Below are 21,167 nucleotides of genomic sequence, written 5' to 3' on the forward strand. Positions count from 1 at the left end.
CGATGGGTCACGGTTTGGTGGTTTAGGTTTACGCACGAAGGAAAAGACCGTACTCGGCATACGCGGTCAAGATGGGGGCGGGAGCAAGGCGCAGCTGGGTGGAGGCCCCCCATGACTGCTTTGAGCCGGGCGGTCTTTTTAAATAATGCCACGGTTGGGGATAGGAGGATGGCAGGGGGGGAGGAGCTTGGAAGGGGGGAGTTGGTAGGGAAAGTGCGGGAAAACCGCCATTTTCTACCTTAATCCGGGCGAGGAAGACCTACCCACCCTCCCTTTTTTGTTTATGCTTAGGGGGCTTTTCATGGGGGGGAATTGTCGTGTATATTTCATATATCGATACGGTTATGTAAGTTGTAAAAAAAGAAAAAAAAAAAAGAAGGGTGTTGGGCGTACACTTTCTATGTGTTTGAGGGAGGAATGTTGAGTTAATTCTCTATATTTTATTCGATTATTGTCACAGTGGCAGTGTGGTGGGGGGTGCGGGTTGTTGGAGTTGACGCTGATTGGTTGGGGGAAGGAATTGGAGCATAATTACAGGCAATTTAAAATGTGGTGGGGTTTGATCTGGCATTTTGGTATGGCCTCTGGACGGGGTTTTACCCTCGGAGCTGTTGGTGGTTTTTCTCTTCCCGGAACGGGATGTACGGTGCCCTCGAGCTGGTGATGTACGGTTGAGGGTAATATGGTCGTCGATCTTCTTTGGTGGGGTTTTGCCAGATCTTTTAGCTCCAAGAACCCTCCCCTCGAATTTATATATTGTTGTATTAATGTTTATGTTATTTTGTTAATAAAAGTTGGCCGCTGTGGCCAAAATATCCAAAAGAATATAATTGGTTATGATTTTATTTAAGGAGAGGGTTGGGACGGTGGGTCAGGGTTTGGTGGTTTAGGTTTACGCACGAAGGAAAAGACCGTACTCGGCATACGCGGTCATGAAAAATTAAAAAATAAAAACATTTTATTCAGTTCTGCAGTCACTATTCTAAGATGTGATCAAATTGTCATGCTCAGACGGGTGAAAGGTCCTCTTGAAATCAAAATGAGTTTGTTGACAGACTCCTTTAATCATAATAAAGGGTCACAGCATAACCATTTTACACCTCTAGCCTCAAATGCTGCAACGAGTTATCTAATCTAGTTATAGAATGGATCCCGTCTGCCGCACATTCAGTAGGACAAGCAGCATTTTACAGAATCACTATGGACTTTCCAAACCAAGTTGGTCCTGAAATCTGCACAGAGTAACCTCCTTCTGAAACCAGTTCTAAAATGCAGCATGGAAGAGATAGAAGTAAAGAGTAGAACCCAAAAAGTTCTAAAATATAATGTGTAAAATAGAAGTGGCTGACCAGAAGAATCACAATACTCCGAAAGGGCCCACATTTATCCCTTTTGGCTGAGCAACATTTAGGCAAATATTTAGAACAATCATGTCCAAACAAGGAGGCCCATTCCAGGAAGTAGTAATTTAAGGGGTTTTCCGAGATTGAGCTAAATGTCTGTACTCACTCTATGTAAGAAGCAGGAAGGTCAGCTCACCATGTATCCAAATCTTCCAGGTGCGTGAAACCCCATCCTAACCAGACAATAGGGGATATAAAAGAGGTTGTTCCAGCTCCTTTGAATAAAATTCCAAACTCTACAGTATTTGATCATGCTTAAAAATTCCAAATCACTCACAGGAAAATAACTAGGGGTTAAAAAAAGATTTTTTTTGGAAAGCACACAGACCATTGAGTATGTCCTATTCTGATCCTCAAAATAGGATTAGAAAAGAAGATGCTCTGAGGGTATGTGCACACGTCAGGATTTCTTGCAGAAATTTCCTGAAGTAAACCGGAAATTTTCTGCAAGAATTCCGCATGTTTCTTTTTGCGTTTTTTTCGCGTTTTTTTTTTAGCATTTTGCAAGCATAATTAGCTTGCAGAATGCTAAAGTTCTCCAAGTGATCTGTAGCATCGCTTGGAAAACTGATTGACAGGTTGGTCACACTTGTCAAACATAGTGTTTGACAAGTGTGACCAACTTTTTACTATAGATGCAGCCTATGCAGCATCAATAGTAAAAGATAGAATGTTGAAAATAATAAAAAAAAATTAAAAAAATGGTTATACTCACCTTCTGCAGACAGCCGATCTCCTCAGCGGCTTCCGTTCCTATAGATGGTGTGTGCGGGACCTTCGATGACGTCGCGGTCACGTGACCGCGACGTCATCGCAGGTCCTTCACACACACCATCTATAGGAACGGAAGCGGCAGCGTGCACCGCTGAGAGGCGGGAAGACTCCGGGGGCCATCGAAGGTGAGTATATGACTATTTTTTATTTTAATTCTTTTTTTTTTACCAATTATACGGTGCCCAGTCCGTGGAGGAGAGTCTCCTCTCCTCCACCCTTGGTACCAACCACACATGATCTGCTTACTTCCCGCATAGTGGGCATAGCCACATGCGGAAAGTAAGCAGATCAATGCATTCCTAGGTGTGCGGAATTCCCGCAATTCCGCAAATTCAATGAACATGTTGCTTTTTTTTCCGCGAATACTGAACGTGTGCACATGGCCTGAGTCTCAAGGACCTCATTCTCAGATCTGTGATTTTCACTGATGTGTGCATGGATGTTTGAAACTCTATTAATCCATGTGCCATCTGATGAAAAAAAAGGCAGCACACGGACATTTCACTCGAATGTGTGAATGGAGCCTAAAGGAGATTGTTTCATAATAGAGCATTACTGCAAGTCATAGTCATCAGTGTAGATACAGAATAAATATTTACATCCAGTGACTGGAGACTTTTCATTTGATTAGAGTTGTTTTCTTTTGTTTCTTCTTCATCTGGTCAGACCTTCATATCGACATCTAAGTCCCTGAAATCATCAATTCATTAAGTCCCTGCAAAGTGTCCTCCCCAACCTACAACTCATTATAAGTCCTGTGACAGGGTATATAAAGTGAGATACATGTCACTGCGCATAATGGCGTCAGTTAGGTAAAACCAGAGTATTTTCCTCCAGCACACTATGTGTTGTGAGGGTTTGATTAAAGTTGCATATATGGGCTGGTTTTAGGTGGACATCTATAAAGTGGGAAGAAGTCCACCATATCTCCACCTGCAGAGTCAGCAGAGCCGTGTGCTAACAGGACCTGTGAAATGTCACAGACATGTGATCAGTCACATGGTCTGGGTTTAAATGGCTGGCCTTGAGAAGCAGTGTGTGTGTTGTTTTTGTAAAGGAAAGGCTCCAAACGGTGGCTCCAGGTGGAGCTAAAGACACACAGTGGTCTGAGTGGGCAAATCCCTCACACAATTGGACTTTGTTAAACGTTATCTTTTTTGTTTTGCCATAATGCCTGAAAGGCTCTGTGTACTTTGCTGAATCTTGCTACGATTTATGTTGTTCCCCAATATACCAGTAGGTGTTTTACCACAAGAAGCATTCCTGTGTCTACCTTGGGAAACAGCTGAGTGAGTCAACTCCTCACACAAAGTATTTTGCATGCTGGCAGCGTTCCAGGAACAGGCATAGAGGCTGTGAACAGCTGCATGTCCTGGGTAAAATCCTCTAACCAGCATGAGATGTCTGGCAGCATGGAGGAGCTTGTGAAGCATCTGGTCCAGGTCCCATAGAAGCACCAGCTCTTCAGTCAACAGCAGCAAATGGAGCAAAAGGAGACAAATAAACTGTTGGCACAGCAGCTTCAACAGCAGCAGCAACAACAGCAGGAGGCGCTAATGCGGCAAATGGGACTCCGCGCAAAGGAGGTTCGTGGGAGGCTGGCGGTCTCCTCCCCAGCTCTAGGTGATGACTCGTACATAAGGAAAATGGTAAGACAAGCCATGTAAAAATGACCCCATGGGATAATTTGGAAGCCTTTCTGAGTGTTTTCGAATAGTGGGCAGAGGTACTGGCGAAATATTTGTCAGGAGAACCTCAAAAGGCGTATTATGACTTAGCCCTCCAGGATGACAAAGATTATGCCAAATTAAAAACTGAAATCTTGGAATGCCTGGGAGTAACAATGTCCATTAGAGCTCAGCAAGTCCACCGCTGGACAAAACCCCCTCGCTCGCTAATGTTTGAGTTGTTGCACCTAGTCCAAAAGTGGTTGCAGCCAGAGACTTCCACTCCTTCCCAGATGGTCGAGCGGGTGGTGATGGACAGATTCATCCACTCCCTTCCCAGGCCAATACAGACCAGGGTTGGCCAGGGCGACCCTCGGAATGCAGACGATCTGCTAGCCGGGTTGAAAGATACCAGGTTGTTGAGAAATCCCTCGGGAAAACAGACATTGCCACTTCCCCATACTTCCACTCGGCGGAGGGTTTTAGACATAGCTCATTCGCATGTTTTGGGGTGATATCTGGGGATAGAGAAAACTCAGGAGAGAGTAGTGAGGAGGTTCTATTGGACAGGATGTTACCAGGAGATCCTAAATTATTGTAGGTTCTTCCCCACCTGTCAGATAACCGCTCCTACTTCTCACTTCTAAAGTCCGTTAGTCCCATTGCCAGTGATAGAGGTCCCCTTTGAGAGGATTGCCGTTTACCTAGTAGGTCCCCTAGTTAAGTCTGCACAAGGCCATCAGTACATCTTAGTGTCATGAACTATGCAACCCGGTACCCTGAAGCAGTGCCACTAAGGAAATCTTTAGCTAAGAGTATCGCCTGGGAGCTGGTCCATATCTTTGCTAGGACAGGCCTGCAAAAGGAGATTTTGACAGACCAGGGAACCCCCTTCATGAACAAATTGATGAGGGAGCTGTGTAGAGTCCTCCAGATGGCCCAGCTGCGAACCTTAGTTTGCCATCCGCAGACCGATGGCCTGGTGGAGCTCTTCAATAAGACCTTGAAGGCCATGGTCAAGAGGGTTGATGAGAAGGACAGTCGAGATGAACTATCTGCTTCCATTTCTTCTTTTTTCCATCAGTGAAGTCCCTCAAGCCTCCACTCACTTCTCGCCTTTCGAGCTCTTGTACGGTTGACATCTGTGAGGGCTCCTGGACATTGGCAAGGAAACCAGGGAAGCCGAGGTCACACCACACCGGAGTGTCATTGAGCATGTCGCTCAGTTGCAGGAGATAATGGTGCTCATGATGCCAACTGTGAAGGAACATCTTCTCCTGGCACAGGAAGCCCAGGCGAGGGTATGTAATCGATCGGCAAGGCTGAGGCAGTTCAAGCCCGAGGACTGCATGCTAGTGCTTGTCCCCACAATGGAGAGCAAATTCCTAGCCAAGTGGCAAGATCCATAAGAGGTGGTGGAAAAACTCAGAGAGGTGAATTACAAGGTACACCAGCCTGGTCACAGGAAACCGCACCAAGTGTACCATGTGAACTTGTGCAAGCCATGGCGAGATCAGGAATCACTGGATCTCCTTGCCTGGGAGCCCATCCCGAAGCCAAAGTGGAGGAGGTCACAATTGCTGAGATACTAACGCCGGCCCAGAAGCAACAGTGTCAAGAACTGCTGCCGCAGAACCGTGACCTATTCTCAGAGTACACAGGTGGTGGAGCATGACGTGTTAATCGAGCCACATGTAAGGGTGAACCTCAAGCCCTATAGAATCCCCAAAGCATGCCAGGACATGAAGAGAATGCTAGACCTTGGTGTGATAGAGGAGTTAAAAAGTGGATGATCAAGTCACATCGTCCTGGTGCCGAAGCCCAAGTGGCAATTTTGTAATGGCTACGACAGGCTTAATGAGGTGTTCAGTTTTGATGCGTATCCGATGCCCTGTGTGGACAAACTCATTGAGCAACTTGGGCCCACGAGGTACATCACAACCCTCGACCTGATGAAGGGGTTCTAGCAGATCCCGATGTCCCAGAGTGTCAAGGAGAAGACGGCCTTCTTGATGCCTGATGGGTGTTTCCACTACACCAGCACGGTGGTCTGAACGGGCAAATCCCTCACACAATTGGACTTTGTTATACGTCATCTTTTTAGTTTACTGTAATGCCAGAAAGGCTCTGTTTACTTTGCTGAACACTGCTACGATATTGTTCCCCAATAAACCGGCAGGTGTTTTACCACAAGAAGCATTGCTGTGTCTACCTTGGGAAGCAACTGAGTGAGCCAACCCCTCACAGTCCCTAATAGGATCCTCCCCACCACCAATTCATTATAAGTCCCTGTATAGCATCCTCACCCACCCTTAATTCATTATAAGTTATTCTATAGCTTTCTTCCCCACCCCTCATTCATAAGTCTCTGATAACATCCTCCTTCACCCTTCAATTCATTAAAACTTCTTCTATAGCTTCCTACAGGAATGGACTGGGACTGAAATTCAGAACTGTCATTTGAAAGCACTCAGGCCCATGCTGTCCCCAGTCACAGTAGAACTTACATCCCAACTTTTCAAGACATGGTTATTTTACCCCTACTGAGGCCCGTTAGTATTCTCAACTCCTTCCATTGACCTCATAGAATATAGTGAACCTAAAATGTCCATTCCTGCACCTTATGATTGCACCACATACCCCAATGTCACAAAGCAATACAGCCAGTCATACCCACACAGTATGATATCCACCCCCCACAGACTATGCTGGTCCCCCCATAATGCATATTATTCCCTATACAGCCCCCTTTTACGTATAGCGGCCCTAACACAGCCCCCATATCATATGATGTTTCCCACACAGCCCGCCATAACATATGCTGGTCCCCACACAGCCCCCATATTGTATGATGGCCCCCAGACAGCTCCCCATTGAGTATGTTGTTCCCCTCACAGCTACCAATAAGATATGCTTGTGCTCACACAGTGCACAATAACATGTGCTGGTCCCTACACAGCCCCCCATAACATATGCAAGTCTCTTCACAGCCACCAATGATGCATGAGAGTGCTCACACAGCCCCCTATAATGTGTGATGGTCCCCACAGAATCCCTAAAAATTATAGTTTCATATTCTGGTGCCACCACAGCTGTTGTTGCCATCTCTTCTTGTACCTTCTCTCGCAGTAAATGTGACCGGAGTGATGCAGTGCTTTCATATGGGTATGTTGATGGCAAAATTTTGTTTGAAGGGGTTTCTCCAGTACATAGGTCAACAATATCTGATCAGCGGGGGTGCGACACCTGGCATGGCGGCGATAGGAATTTTTCAGATGTTGGAATGCAGCAGCTCTGTCATTTCTGTAGTGGCCGCGGCCAGGTACTGTAGAATTACCCCCTATTAATTTGGATATAGAGGGGATCTATAATACCTGGCCATGACTACTGTAGTTTTAATGGAGCTGCTGTTTTCTTGCAGCATCCGAAAACTTCCAGCCAGCATAGGTAACATCTGATCGACTGGGTGCCGGGTCTCACACCCCCACTGATCAGATATTGAATGCATATCCTAGGGAAATCAATAAAAAAGTAATGACCAAACCATTTAATTATTTTGCATTAGTATTTGTAAGTCAAAATGAGTATTGGATACAAAAAAGAGACTTAGTAGTTGAACACATATATACAGTATGTATAATTTGTATTTCAGCGTGATCAGAATTAAAATATGAATGGATATTAGTGTTACTGCTATATGGTGGTTCATGTTGGGGCATCCTGACCCGAGAGGGTTAAGTGCAACTAGCTGAAGGCCATGTGACTCCTGAGAGATGACCTGATGAAGGCTGAGCCTGGAGAGTCAGGGCAGTGTTATGCACCTTGTATCCTATAGTAACATAGAAATATTGCGGGCATCATCAGAAGATGACATTATAAAGATGGTGGTTCTATTAAAAGACTGCCCGTATTTTATTTTATTTAGCATTAAGTTACTAAGACGGCACTGTTAATGTGTATACGCATGCGCCAGCTCTTAGGTATACGCTGGACTAACAGAGGAAATTAGGTATGCCACCACAAAGATGGCTAAGCATAGCGCTTAGGCACATGCGCGAAAATACCAATACTAGGATTGGTCTGCAACCCGACATAGCTATATGACGCGTCAGACATGCGCAGTAGATCTGTAGGAACGCCGAACAAAAATGTTGTCCTCCATTAGCAGCAGGTTACTTCTGTTTAGGATTAGTGATGATCGAGTATACTCGTTGCTCGGGTTTTCCCAAGCACGCTCGGGTGATCTCCAAGTATTTGTTAGTGTTCGGAGATTAAGTTTTCATCACCTCAGCTGAATGATTTACAGCTACTAGACAGCTTGATTACATGTGAGGATTCCCTAGCAACCAGGCAACCCCCACATGTACTCAGCCTGGCTACTAGCTGTAAATCATTGAACTGCAGCCGATGAAAACTTATCTAAGGAACGCTAACAAATACTCAGAGATCACCCGAGTGTGCTCAGGAAAACCCGAGAAACGAGTATACTCGCTCATCACTATTTAGGATCCATTCCTAGTTTGGCTTAGAAATACTAATGAAAAATACTAAACAAATGTGCAGTGTGTGGATGAAGACATATACCGCCTATACTGTAGCGCAGTTTTATCCATAGAAGACTGTTTGCTGGTGGCAGGTTCAGTGTAAAGCTTCTCATCTCACTTATTGAATTTATCCTGCAGAATTAAATCTAACTACAATTTGATATAATTGCTCCTAGTAACATCCAGCTGCCTGGTGCTATAGTACAAATTTGTCATGCATTTCAGCCACCCCCTCCCTTCTCATCTGTGGTTACAATAAGGAAGTCCCCATGTTACTGTTTCCTTTGCATCTCTGTGCTTAAAACAGGAAACAATGTAACACAACGAGAACAAGAGAACTTAGGGAGAACATTTGGGCTCCTGAACAAGTGCAGAGTTTGATCCTGACTGCAGAGAGGACAAGCAGGGGGGAGGCCTATGGAAAATCTGCACTGACACTTCCTGAGATGTCTTTAAGCTGGTACCATGGGTACATCACTCGCTCCAAAGCTGAAGATCTGCTGTCACAGGCTGGCAAGGATGGCAGTTTCCTTGTGCGAGATAGTGAATCTGTGTGCCGGGCATATGCGCTTTGTGTGCTGTAAGTGACATGCTACTTATTGCTATTATTGTTATATTGCCTTTATCTTGGAAACGCCAAGACGTGTTTTCTGAAATTGTTCAATGTTGCAACTATAAATACTTTAGGGTATTTTTTATAAGCAGAACACATGTTACAGAAAATTGCACACGCTGCTTATTTATTCCTTGAAGATTTCAACCTTCAAAACGTTTTCAAAGCTTTCAGTGTACCGGTATTTTATGAAGCGTTTTACCTGCCAATACTCTGATTTTTGCCGCTGAAATGTCTGCTGCGAATGCTAAACGTGTGCACAGTAGTATCTGGCCCACACATATGAATGGAGTTTGATCTATAGCAGGTGCAATGATTCTGCAAGTCCCATGTCGATGAATGGAACAGCAGCAGGAATCTTTGCAAATATTTGCCATGCGTGAATAATATATATCTTCATACATTAAAAGATGTATTGGATGTTTTTTCTATGGTGTTCTGTTTAGCAATTTCTCAATCTCATATTATGAGGAACCGGGTGATTGCAACTTGTATACATTACTGCGGATTATAATACTGCTATATCAATATTGGGAAATTAATTTGAATAAAATTGGGTGAAATCCAAAATGCGACCATTACATGTCTCCAGCTTTTCTATATATGTATTACATGCCATCTATTACATGTCAATGCAAAATGCAAATCAAGCTGAAAGGGGAAGCAGTACTGCCCTTTCAAAAGTTGAGGAAAGCTTGGTGACAACACAAGAGGAAGATGCTGCTTAAAACATTTTGGTTACAAATTTTCATTATTAGTAAATAATATCTACTATATAATTGTCTAAGGGTCACTTCTGTCACAGAAATCCCGCGTCACTGATTGGTCGCGGCCCGAGGCCGCGACCAATCAGCGACGGGCACAGTCCGGCTGCGAATTGGCCCCTCCCTCCTCCCCTGCAGTCAGTGCCCACTCCCTACTCCCCCCCAGTCAGCGCCCACATAGCGCTAACCGGACTGCCATACACTGCGGCATAACGTGTTGTAAAGCAGTCCGTTAATGCTGCCATTAACCCTCTGTGTGACCAACTTTTTACTATTGATGCTGTCTATGCAGCATCAATAGTAAAAACATATAATGTTAAAAATAATAAAACAAATTAAAAAATCATTATATACTCACCCTCCGACGGCCCCCGGATCCAGCTCAGGCCTTTCCCGCTCCTCGCGCGCCGCTCCGGTTGCCAGAATGCATTGCGGCAATGACCGGAGATGACATAGCGGTCTCGCAAAACCGCTACATCATCACGTGTTATTGCCGCTTGGGACCGGTGCGGCGCGCGAGGAGCTGGAAAGGCCTGGGCTGGATCCGGGGGCCGTCGGAGGGTGAGTATATAACTATTTTTTATTTTAATTCTTTTTTTAACAGGGATATAGTGCCCACATTGCTATATACTGAGTGGGCTGTTATATACTGCGTGGGTTGTGTTATATACTACGTGGGCAGTGTTATATATTGCATGGGCTGTGTTATATACTACATCGGCTGTGCAATATAATATGTGGCTGTGCTATATACTACATGGGCTGTTATATACTACATGAGCTGTGTTATATACTACGTGGCTGTGCTATATACTACGTGGCTGTGCTATATACTACATGGCCGGCCGCGAACAATCAGCGACAGGCGCACTCCAGCCGCGAATTGGCGCGGGATTTGAACCAGCCTTTGCTAATTGGTCGCGCCCGGCCAGGCGAATTCTGTGTATTCATTGTATTATTCTAAAATCTTCATAAATGAACTACATATATATTCTAGAATACCCGATGCGTTAGAATTGGGCCACCATCTAGTAAAGTATATAAAACTTAACGACGTGACAGAATGGAAAGTCTCAAGGATTTGTATCTATAGGAAATCTATACATGCCTTATATAAAACAATTAAGCTGGTAAAAATGAAAGTGTTGGAAAATCGGTAAAAGTTATCACAAAGTTTTTTTTAGTAAGAATAATAGACATTTTCATTGACAAACGATTTTTCACTAATCATTACACTGAGATAACCGACAGTGATATTTGGTTTCCATGATTCCTCTGTAACTAGATGTCTGCTATTATTTTATTTATTCATGTAAGTTGATTCACAAACTTACATTTTGCCTAAATTTCTGTTTTGGCACCAACCAGACTACAAGAAATATAAGTTAGTCCCTATTAACAAGTTTTTGTTTCACACACGTGTTTTATCCGTGTTATTCCATTATAGTCTGTGGGCATGTTCAGGTATCTTTTTCTTTGCAGACCACAAAAATGCCAAAGACAAGTCCTTTTTTTTATCCAATTTGCAGATTAAAAATGCTCATTCAGGTCAATGAGTTCATGACACACAGGAATCCCATCCATGTGGTATCTGAGTGCTGTCCATTTTTTACTGTCTAAGTGGTAGAAAAAGTTGGGAAACTTTTGGGAAAAGTTGGGAAAAATCAATGTCACCCTCATGCTAAAATGGAGACAGGCTGAAAAATGTATGAAAATCTGGAGAAAATACAGAAATTCAATCAGTTTTTCTTCTACACAGATATAAAGAAAGACCCATAAATGAGGCATAAAGGGTAGACCACGGTGTCTGATTTCACGTACTCCTGCACTAATTAGAAGCACTTCACCACCATATTAAACAGTGCAGGTTTCTGCTAGCAGTACAGGGATTGTTGAGAGCTCCTAGAGCCTTCCTGCTTTGATGGTCTCAGCTATTCAGTGTTGGCCACTTCCCTCTTCTATATATACTCATCTCTAGCAATCAGAAAATGCTAGTGTTAGTTTCATACTGCCTGGCTCTGGAGTTGGTGGTGCTGGATGTTTGAGGAGGCGTTTGGTGTTGTTCTGAAGACTGTTACTTGATGATTTTTATTTGTGTTTATCCTCATCCTCTCCTATTTGGTTTTTCCTTCCTTTACTTTCCAGTGTTCCACTCTCTTGTTTGTGAGTGATATTTGTATGATTAGTATTTTTCATTTATCTGTTTACTTCGTCTCTTGTTAGTCTGGTTTCGTAATCTTCTGCACTACAACTCCCCACTTACCTGGATGGAGGAGGGGAGAGATAAGGGCTGATTTAGGAGCAAAGCAAGGCCCTGGTGTCTTCACCATCAGAAGTAGTCTGGGGAGCAGTGATAGCTAGGGCTCCCCTAGCTTTAGGGATAGGGAATGAGCCCCTAGCCCCAGGATATCCTGCAACAGTGCCAATACATTGACACTAACCCAAACTATTATTTTAAATCCATCATGGATCCAGTGACTGCTCTGGCAGGGCAACTGCAGCAACTCAGCCTGGAGATGGCAGACCTACGAACTGTTGTTTGGCAGCACCCAAACACATCGAGTTTAGGGACCGCGACTCTCAGGCAACCCCTGGTGGAGCCCAAGATCGCTTTGCCTGACATGTTCTCTGGGAGGCAAAACAAGTTTGTTGTTTTACTTTAGACGATGTCCTCACTCCTCAGGAACCAAGGAGCAACTGGTGGGCATCGTAATTTCTCTCCTTCAGGGTGAGCTCCTGTGACGTCCGGACATGGGTATGTCCAGAGGATGGCACAACATATAGAATACAGCGGGATGACAAAGAGAGAGAAAAGTCCTAATGGTAAGGAGCGAGGGATGGGACAACTACTGACATCAACCTGTGTCTGTCCCTAAGCTCCCCCTTATGTCTTATGCGGGTCCTTCTTCCTGCCGTCATCACATGCTTAGTCCCTGGCTGTCACCTCTGCAAACCCTGGCTAGTGCACTGGTCATTAAGGACGCTAGCCTTACCACTGCAGGTAATATAACACAGGGAAAGAGACAAACAAGGGACTGACAGAAAGGATACAACTCGGCTCAGTCTGCTGCTAAGCTAAGAGTAAATGGCACCAGATAAACAGGACTCCATCAGCAGCAATATCACAGTCACAGGAGAACTCCACACACCTAGCTGGTCTGCATAGAAGTAAACTCTATAACCGACGATCAGCTGATGGGTCATGTGACTATTTAAAGGGAGGTGGGAGAAATTACCAACCAGCATCAGCTGACCAGCCTGAAAGAAACTGCCAGCAAGAGACTGACATTAACTCTTGCCGGACCAAAGGAAAAAACAACATTTAAATTCCAGCAGACCCAGAGCTGCCATGAATCGCTTAATGATTCATGACACCCTCCAAGCCTGGGCATTTTCTCTCCCAGCAGACTCTCAGTCACTTCGGAACATTGAGGAACTTTTTCAGGCTCTGGGTCATATATATGATGACAACGACTGCGTCTCCTTGGCCAAGTATACGCTACTTCAGCTTCAGCAGGAAGACTGGCCAGCGGAGGAATATTGCTCAGAGATTCAGATGTGGTCTACAGATACTTAGTGGAATGACTCTGCGCTCCATAGCCAGTTCTGTCAAGGGCTATCCATGTGTACCGCCGGCTTTGCAAGAGACATAAAGAGAAGCTCCAATTAGCTGTGGTGTTATGATCCGGTGACCTTGGAGCCGCATGAAACTTTCTCTGGAGTCGGTGGAACCTGTACTGACCGCAAATCCTGAACTAACACCGCAACTAGAAGTAGCCGTGGGGTGTGCCTAACAAACCCTAGACACCTCGACACAGCCGGAGGACTAAATACCCCTATAGATGGAAATAGGAATACTACCTTGCCTCAGAGCAGAACCCCAAAGGATAGGCAGCCCCCCACGAATAATGACTGTGAGTAGGAGAAGAAAAGACACACGCAGGTAGAAAACAGGATTTAGCAAAAGAGGCCACTCTAGCTAAATAGGAAAGGATAGGACAGAATACTAGGCGGTCAGTATTAAAACCCTTCCAAAAATATCCACAGCAGATAATACAAAAAATTCCACAATCTAACTAAAGACGTGGAATGAATATCTGCAACCCCAGAGAAACCAACAAGACTGAGAAAATACTGACACAATCTAAGCTGGACAAGAAAACACAAAAGAATAGCACTGAATTATGAAGCACACAGCATGTGTGCCACAGAAAAAAAAACCAGACACTTATCTTTGCTGATTTGGCAGAAAGGCAGGAGGAACCAGGCAGAGGTCCAACACCTCCCAACAACAATTGACAACTGGCAAGGACTAATGAATCCTGCACACCTAAATACCCCAGTCAGAACTGCAATCAGCAGACACACCTGACCAGGACTGCAACCCAGGGACAACTGCATTACCACCTACTACCACTGGAGGGAACCCAAAAGCAGAATTCACAACAGTACCCCCCCTTGAGGAGGGGTCACCGAACCCTCACCAGCGCCCCCAGGCTGATCAGGACGAGCCAGATGAAAGGCACAGACCAAATCAGCAGCATGGACATCAGAAGCAAAAACCCAAGAATTATCCTCCTGGCCATAACCCTTCCATTTGACAAGGTACTGAAGCCTCCGCATCGAAAAACGAGAATCCAAAATCTTCTCAACCACATACTCCAACTCCCCATCAACCAACACAGGGGCCGGAGGATCAACAGAGGGAACAACGGGCACCACATATTTCCGCAATAAAGATCTATGGAAGACATTATGGATAGCAAAAGAGGCCGGAAGCGCCAATCGAAAAGACACCGGATTAATAATCCCAGAAATCCTATAAGGACCAATAAACCGAGGCTTAAACTTAGGGGAAGAAACCTTCATAGGAACATGACGGGAAGACAACCAAACCAGATCCCCAACCCGAAGCCGGGAACCAACACACCGACGACGGTTAGCAAAACGTTGAGCCTCCTCCTGAGACAACACCAAATTGTCCACCACATGAGCCCAAATCTGCTGCAACCTGTCAACCACAGAATCCACACCAGGACAGTCAGAAGGCTCAACCTGCCCAGGAGAAAAACGAGGATGAAAACCAAAATTACAAAAAAAAGGCGAAACCAAAGTAGCCGAACTAGCCCGATTATTAAGGGCAAACTCGGCCAATGGCAAAAAGGCCACCCAATCATCCTGATCAGCAGACACAAAGCATCTCAAATAAGTCTCCAAAGTCTGATTAGTTCGCTCGGTCTGGCCATTTGTCTGAGGATGAAATGCAGAAGAAAAAGACAAATCAATGCCTAGCCTAGCACAAAAGGCCCGCCAAAACCAAACAAACTGAGAACCTCTGTCGGACACAATATTCTCCGGAATACCATGCAAACGAACCACATGCTGAAAAAACAACGGAACCAACTCTGAAGAGGAAGGCAATTTAGGCAAAGGCACCAAATGAACCATCTTAGAAAACCGGTCACAAACAACCCAGATAACCGACATCCTCTGGGAAACCGGAAGATCAGAAATAAAATCCATAGAAATATGCGTCCAGGGCCTCTCAGGGATCGGCAATGGCAAAAGTAACCCACTAGCACGGGAACAACAAGGCTTGGCCCGCGCAGAAGTCCCACAGGACTGCACAAAAGAACGCGCATCACGTGACAAAGAAGGCCACCAAAAGGACCTACCAACCAAATCTCTGGTACCAAAAATACCAGGATGACCAGCCAACACAGAACAGTGAACCTCAGAAATCACTCTACTAGTCCATCTGTCAGGAACAAACAATTTCCCCACAGGACAGCGGTCAGGTCTATCAGCCTGAAATTTCTGAAGAACCCGCCGTAAATCAGGGGAAATGGCAGAAAGGACCACCCCTTCTTTCAGAATGCCGACCGGTTCAAGGACCTCAGGAGAATCAGGCAAAAAACTCCTAGAAAGGGCATCAGCCTTAATATTCTTAGAACCCGGAAGATACGAAACCACAAAATCAAAACGGGAAAAAAACAAGGACCATCGAGCCTGTCTAGGACTCAGCCGTTTAGCAGACTCGAGGTAAATCAGATTCTTATGATCGGTCAGGACCACAATACGGTGCTTAGCTCCCTCAAGCCAATGTCGCCACTCCTCAAACGCCCACTTCATAGCCAACAACTCCCGATTGCCGACATCATAATTGCGTTCAGCAGGCGAAAACTTGCGGGAGAAGAAGGCACACGGTTTCATCAAGGAATCAACAGAATCCCTCTGAGACAAAACGGCCCCTGCTGTTGTGAAATTGGATTTTGGGCTCCCCCGGTGGCCACTGGTGGAATTGAACTTGTGTGCATCATCCCCTCTGTTCACCTGTTCCCATCAGGATGTGGGAGTCGCTATTTAACCTTGCTCCTCTGTCACTTCCATGCCGGTCATCATTGTAATCAGAAGCCTTTCTGTGCATGTTCCTGCTTCTAGACAACTCCCAGCTAAGTCGGACTTTTGTCCTTGTTTGTTTTTTGCATTTTGTTCCAGTTCACAGCTGCAGTTTCGTTTCTGTGTCTGGAAAGCTCTTGTGATCTGAAATTGCCACTCTGATGTTATGAGTTAATACTAGAGTCTTAAAGTAATTTCAGGATGGTATTTTGATAGGGTTTTCAGCTGACCATGAAAGTGCCCTTTCTGTCTTCCTGCTATCTAGTAAGCGGACCTCGATTTTGCTAAACCTATTTTCATACTACGTTTGTCATTTTCATCTAAAATCACCGCCAATATATGTGGGGGCCTCTGTCTGCCTTTCGGGGAAATTTCTCTAGAGGTGAGCCAGGACTGTATTTTCCTCTGCCAGGATTAGTTAGTCCTCCGGCCGGCGCTGGGCGTCTAGGGATGAAACGCAGGCTACGCTACCCGGCTACTGTTAGTTGTGCGGCAGGTTTAGTTCATGGTCAGTTTAGTTTCCATCCTTCCAAGAGCTAGTTCTTATGTTTGCTGGGCTATGTTCTCTTGCCATTGAGAACCATAACAGTTTGACCGGCCCGTAAAAAAGGGTTAAATTAATTGACAGAGAAAGGAGAGAAAAGAGAAGTCTGCTGAAATTTTTTTTTTTTTTTTTTTTTTCCTTCAGTTCTGAGTGTGCTTTCAATTAAATCACTTGCAAGTCTGCCTATATTGCAGCCTTCCTCTCTCTCTCTCCTTCTAATCCTGGAATGGCTCTGTGTTCACCTGTTTAAAATGGATATTCAGAGTTTAGCTGCAGGTTTGAATAATCTCACCACGAAAGTTCAAAATTTACAAGATTTTGTTGTTCATGTTCCTATATCTGAACCTAGAATTCCTTTGCCTGAATTTTTCTCGGGGAATAGATCTTGCTTTCAAAATTTCAAAAATAATTGCAAGTTGTTTTTGTCCCTGAAATCTCGCTCTGCTGGAGATCCTGCACAGCAGGTCAGGATTGTGATTTCCTTGCTCCGGGGCGACCCTCAAGATTGGGCTTTTGCATTGGCTCCAGGGGATCCTGCGTTGCTCAATGTGGATGCGTTTTTTCTGGCCTTGGGGTTGCTTTATGAGGAACCTCATTTAGAGCTTCAGGCGGAAAAAGCCTTGATGTCCCTATCTCAGGGGCAAGATGAAGTTGAAATATACTGCCAGAAATTCCGTAAATGGGCTGTGCTTACTCAGTGGAATGAGTGCGCCCTGGCGGCGAATTTCAGAGAGGGTCTCTCTGATGCCATTAAGGATGTTATGGTGGGGTTCCCTGTGCCTGCGGGTCTGAATGAGTCCATGACAATGGCTATCCAGATCGATAGACGTCTGCGGGAGCGCAAACCTGTGCACCATTTGGCGGTGTCTACTGAGAAGACGCCAGAGAATATGCAATGTGATAGAATTCTGTCCAGAAGCGAACGGCAGAATTTTAGACGAAAAAATGGGTTGTGCTTTTATTGTGGTGATTCAACTCATGTTATATCAGCATGCTCTAAGCGCACTAAGAAGCTTGATAAGTCAGTTTCAATTGGCACTTTTCAGTCTAAGTTTATTCTATCTGTGACCCTGATTTGTTCTTTATCATCTATTACCGCGGACGCCTATGTCGACTCTGGCGCCGCTTTGAGTCTTATGGATTGGTCCTTTGCCAAACGCTGTGGGTATGATTTAGAGCCTCTTGAAACTCCTATACCTCTGAAGGGGATTGACTCCACCCCATTGGCTAGTAATAAACCACAATACTGGACACAAGTAACTATGCGAATTAATCCGGATCATCAGGAGATTATTCGCTTTCTTGTGCTGTATAATCTACATGATGTGTTGGTGCTTGGATTGCCATGGCTGCAATCTCATAACCCAGTCCTCGACTGGAAAGCTAAGTCTGTGTTAAGCTGGGGATGTAAGGGGAAGCATGGGGACGTACCTTTGGTTTCCATTTCATCATCTATTCCCTCTGAGATTCCTGAATTCTTGTCTGACTATCGTGACGTTTTTGAAGAACCTAAGCTTGGTTCATTACCTCCGCACCGGGAGTGCGATTGTGCCATAGATTTGATTCCGGGTAGTAAATACCCTAAGGGTCGTTTATTTAATCTGTCTGTGCCTGAACATGCTGCTATGCGAGAATATATAAAGGAGTCCTTGGAAAAGGGACATATTCGTCCTTCGTCATCTCCCTTAGGAGCCGTTTTTTTCTTTGTGTCTAAGAAAGATGGCTCTTTGAGGCCGTGTATTGATTATCGGCTTTTGAATAAAATCACGGTTAAATATCAATATCCGTTGCCACTGCTGACTGATTTGTTTGCTCGCATAAAGGGGGCCAAGTGGTTCTCTAAGATAGATCTCCGTGGGGCGTATAATTTGGTGCGAATTAAGCAGGGGGATGAGTGGAAAACCGCATTTAATACGCCCGAGGGCCACTTTGAGTATTTGGTGATGCCTTTTGGCCTTTCAAATGCCCCTTCAGTCTTTCAGTCCTTTATGCATGACATTTTCCGTGATTATTTGGATAAATTTATGATTGTGTATCTGGATGATATTCTGATTTTTTCGGATGACTGGGACTCTCATGTCCAGCAGGTCAGGAGGGTTTTTCAGGTTTTGCGGTCTAATTCCTTGTGTGTGAAGGGTTCTAAGTGCGTTTTTGGGGTTCAAAAGATTTCCTTCTTGGGATACATTTTTTCCCCCTCTTCCATCGAGATGGATCCTGTCAAGGTTCAGGCTATTTGTGATTGGACGCAACCCTCTTCTCTTAAGAGTCTTCAGAAATTTTTGGGCTTTGCTAACTTTTATCGTCGATTTATTGCTGGTTTTTCTGATGTTGTTAAACCATTGACTGATTTGACTAAGAAGGGTGCTGATGTTGCTGATTGGTCCCCTGCTGCTGTGGAGGCCTTTCGGGAGCTTAAGCGCCGCTTTTCTTCCGCCCCTGTGTTGCGTCAGCCTGATGTTGCTCTTCCTTTTCAGGTTGAGGTCGACGCTTCTGAAATCGGAGCTGGGGCGGTTTTGTCGCAGAGAAGTTCCGACTGCTCCGTGATGAAACCTTGTGCTTTTTTTTCTCGTAAATTTTCGCCCGCCGAGCGGAATTATGATATTGGGAATCGGGAGCTTTTGGCCATGAAGTGGGCTTTTGAGGAGTGGCGTCATTGGCTTGAGGGGGCTAGACATCAGGTGGTGGTATTGACCGACCACAAAAATGTAATTTATCTTGAGTCCGCCAGACGCCTGAATCCTAGACAGGCGCGCTGGTCGTTGTTTTTCTCTTGGTTTAATTTTGTGGTGTCATACCTACCGGGTTCTAAGAATGTTAAGGCGGATGCCCTTTCTAGGAGTTTTGAGCCTGACTCCCCTGGTAATTCTGAACCTACAGGTATCCTTAAGGATGGAGTGATATTGTCTGCCGTTTCTCCAGACCTGCGGCGGGCCTTGCAGGAGTTTCAGGCGGATAGACCTGATCGTTGCCCACCTGGTAGACTGTTTGTTCCTGATGATTGGACCAGTAAAGTCATTTCTGAGGTTCATTCTTCTGCGTTGGCAGGTCATCCTGGAATCTTTGGTACCAGGGATTTGGTGGCAAGGTCCTTCTGGTGGCCTTCCCTGTCACGAGATGTACGAGACTTTGTGCAGTCTTGTGACGTTTGTGCTCGGGCCAAGCCTTGTTGTTCTCGGGCTAGTGGATTGTTGTTGCCCTTGCCTATCCCGAAGAGGCCTTGGACGCACATCTCGATGGATTTTATTTCGGATCTTCCTGTTTCTCAGAAGATGTCTGTCATCTGGGTGGTGTGTGACCGTTTCTCTAAGATGGTCCATTTGGTTCCCCTGCCTAAGTTGCCTTCTTCTTCCGAGTTGGTTCCTCTGTTTTTTCAAAATGTGGTTCGTTTGCATGGTATTCCGGAGAATATCGTTTCTGACAGAGGAACCCAATTCGTGTCTAGATTTTGGCGGGCATTCTGTGCTAGGATGGGCATAGATTTGTCTTTCTCGTCTGCTTTCCATCCTCAGACTAATGGCCAGACCGAGCGGACGAATCAGACCTTGGAGACATATTTGAGGTGTTTTGTGTCTGCGGATCAGGATGATTGGGTTGCTTTTTTGCCTTTAGCGGAGTTTGCCCTCAATAATCGGGCCAGCTCTGCCACCTTGGTGTCTCCTTTTTTCTGTAATTCGGGGTTTCATCCTCGATTTTCCTCCGGTCAGGTGGAATCTTCGGATTGTCCTGGAGTGGATGCTGTGGTGGAGAGGTTGCATCAGATTTGGGGGCAGGTAGTGGACAATTTGAAGTTGTCCCAGGAGAAGACTCAGCTTTTTGCCAACCGCCGGCGTCGGGTTGGTCCTCGGCTTTGTGTCGGGGACTTGGTGTGGTTGTCTTCTCGTTTTGTCCCTATGAGGGTTTCTTCTCCTAAGTTTAAGCCTCGGTTCATCGGCCCGTACAAGATATTGGAGATTCTTAACCCTGTGTCCTTCCGTTTGGACCTCCCTGCATCTTTTTCTATTCATAATGTTTTTCATCGGTCATTATTGCGCAGGTATGAGGTACCGGTTGTGCCTTCCGTTGAGCCTCCTGCTCCGGTGTTGGTTGAGGGCGAGTTGGAGTACGTTGTGGAAAAAATCTTGGACTCTCGTGTTTCCAGACGGAAACTCCAGTATCTGGTCAAATGGAAGGGATACGGTCAGGAGGATAATTCTTGGGTGACTGCCTCTGATGTTCATGCCTCCGATCTGGTCCGTGCCTTTCATAGGGCTCATCCTGATCGCCCTGGTGGTTCTGGTGAGGGTTCGGTGCCCCCTCCTTGAGGGGGGGGTACTGTTGTGAAATTGGATTTTGGGCTCCCCCGGTGGCCACTGGTGGAATTGAACTTGTGTGCATCATCCCCTCTGTTCACCTGTTCCCATCAGGATGTGGGAGTCGCTATTTAACCTTGCTCCTCTGTCACTTCCATGCCGGTCATCAT

At 45.3% G+C, this 21,167-nt stretch overlaps 1 protein-coding gene across 2 annotated transcripts in view; it reads left to right on the top strand.

Annotated features, from left to right (window-relative positions):
• The first annotated feature begins 8,718 nt into the window (after positions 1-8,718).
• INPP5D (inositol polyphosphate-5-phosphatase D) overlaps positions 8,719-21,167 on the top strand; it is a 314,393-nt gene continuing 301,944 nt past the window's right edge. For both annotated transcript variants that reach the window (XM_077291050.1, XM_077291049.1), the window contains exon 1: positions 8,719-8,968. In XM_077291050.1, coding sequence (XP_077147165.1) covers positions 8,835-8,968 — 134 coding nt within the window. In that variant the 5' untranslated portion in view covers positions 8,719-8,834. The remainder of the gene's footprint in view (positions 8,969-21,167) is intronic.

This window comes from Ranitomeya variabilis, chromosome 2 (assembly GCF_051348905.1).
Source record: "Ranitomeya variabilis isolate aRanVar5 chromosome 2, aRanVar5.hap1, whole genome shotgun sequence".
Lineage (NCBI taxonomy): Eukaryota > Metazoa > Chordata > Amphibia > Anura > Dendrobatidae > Ranitomeya > Ranitomeya variabilis.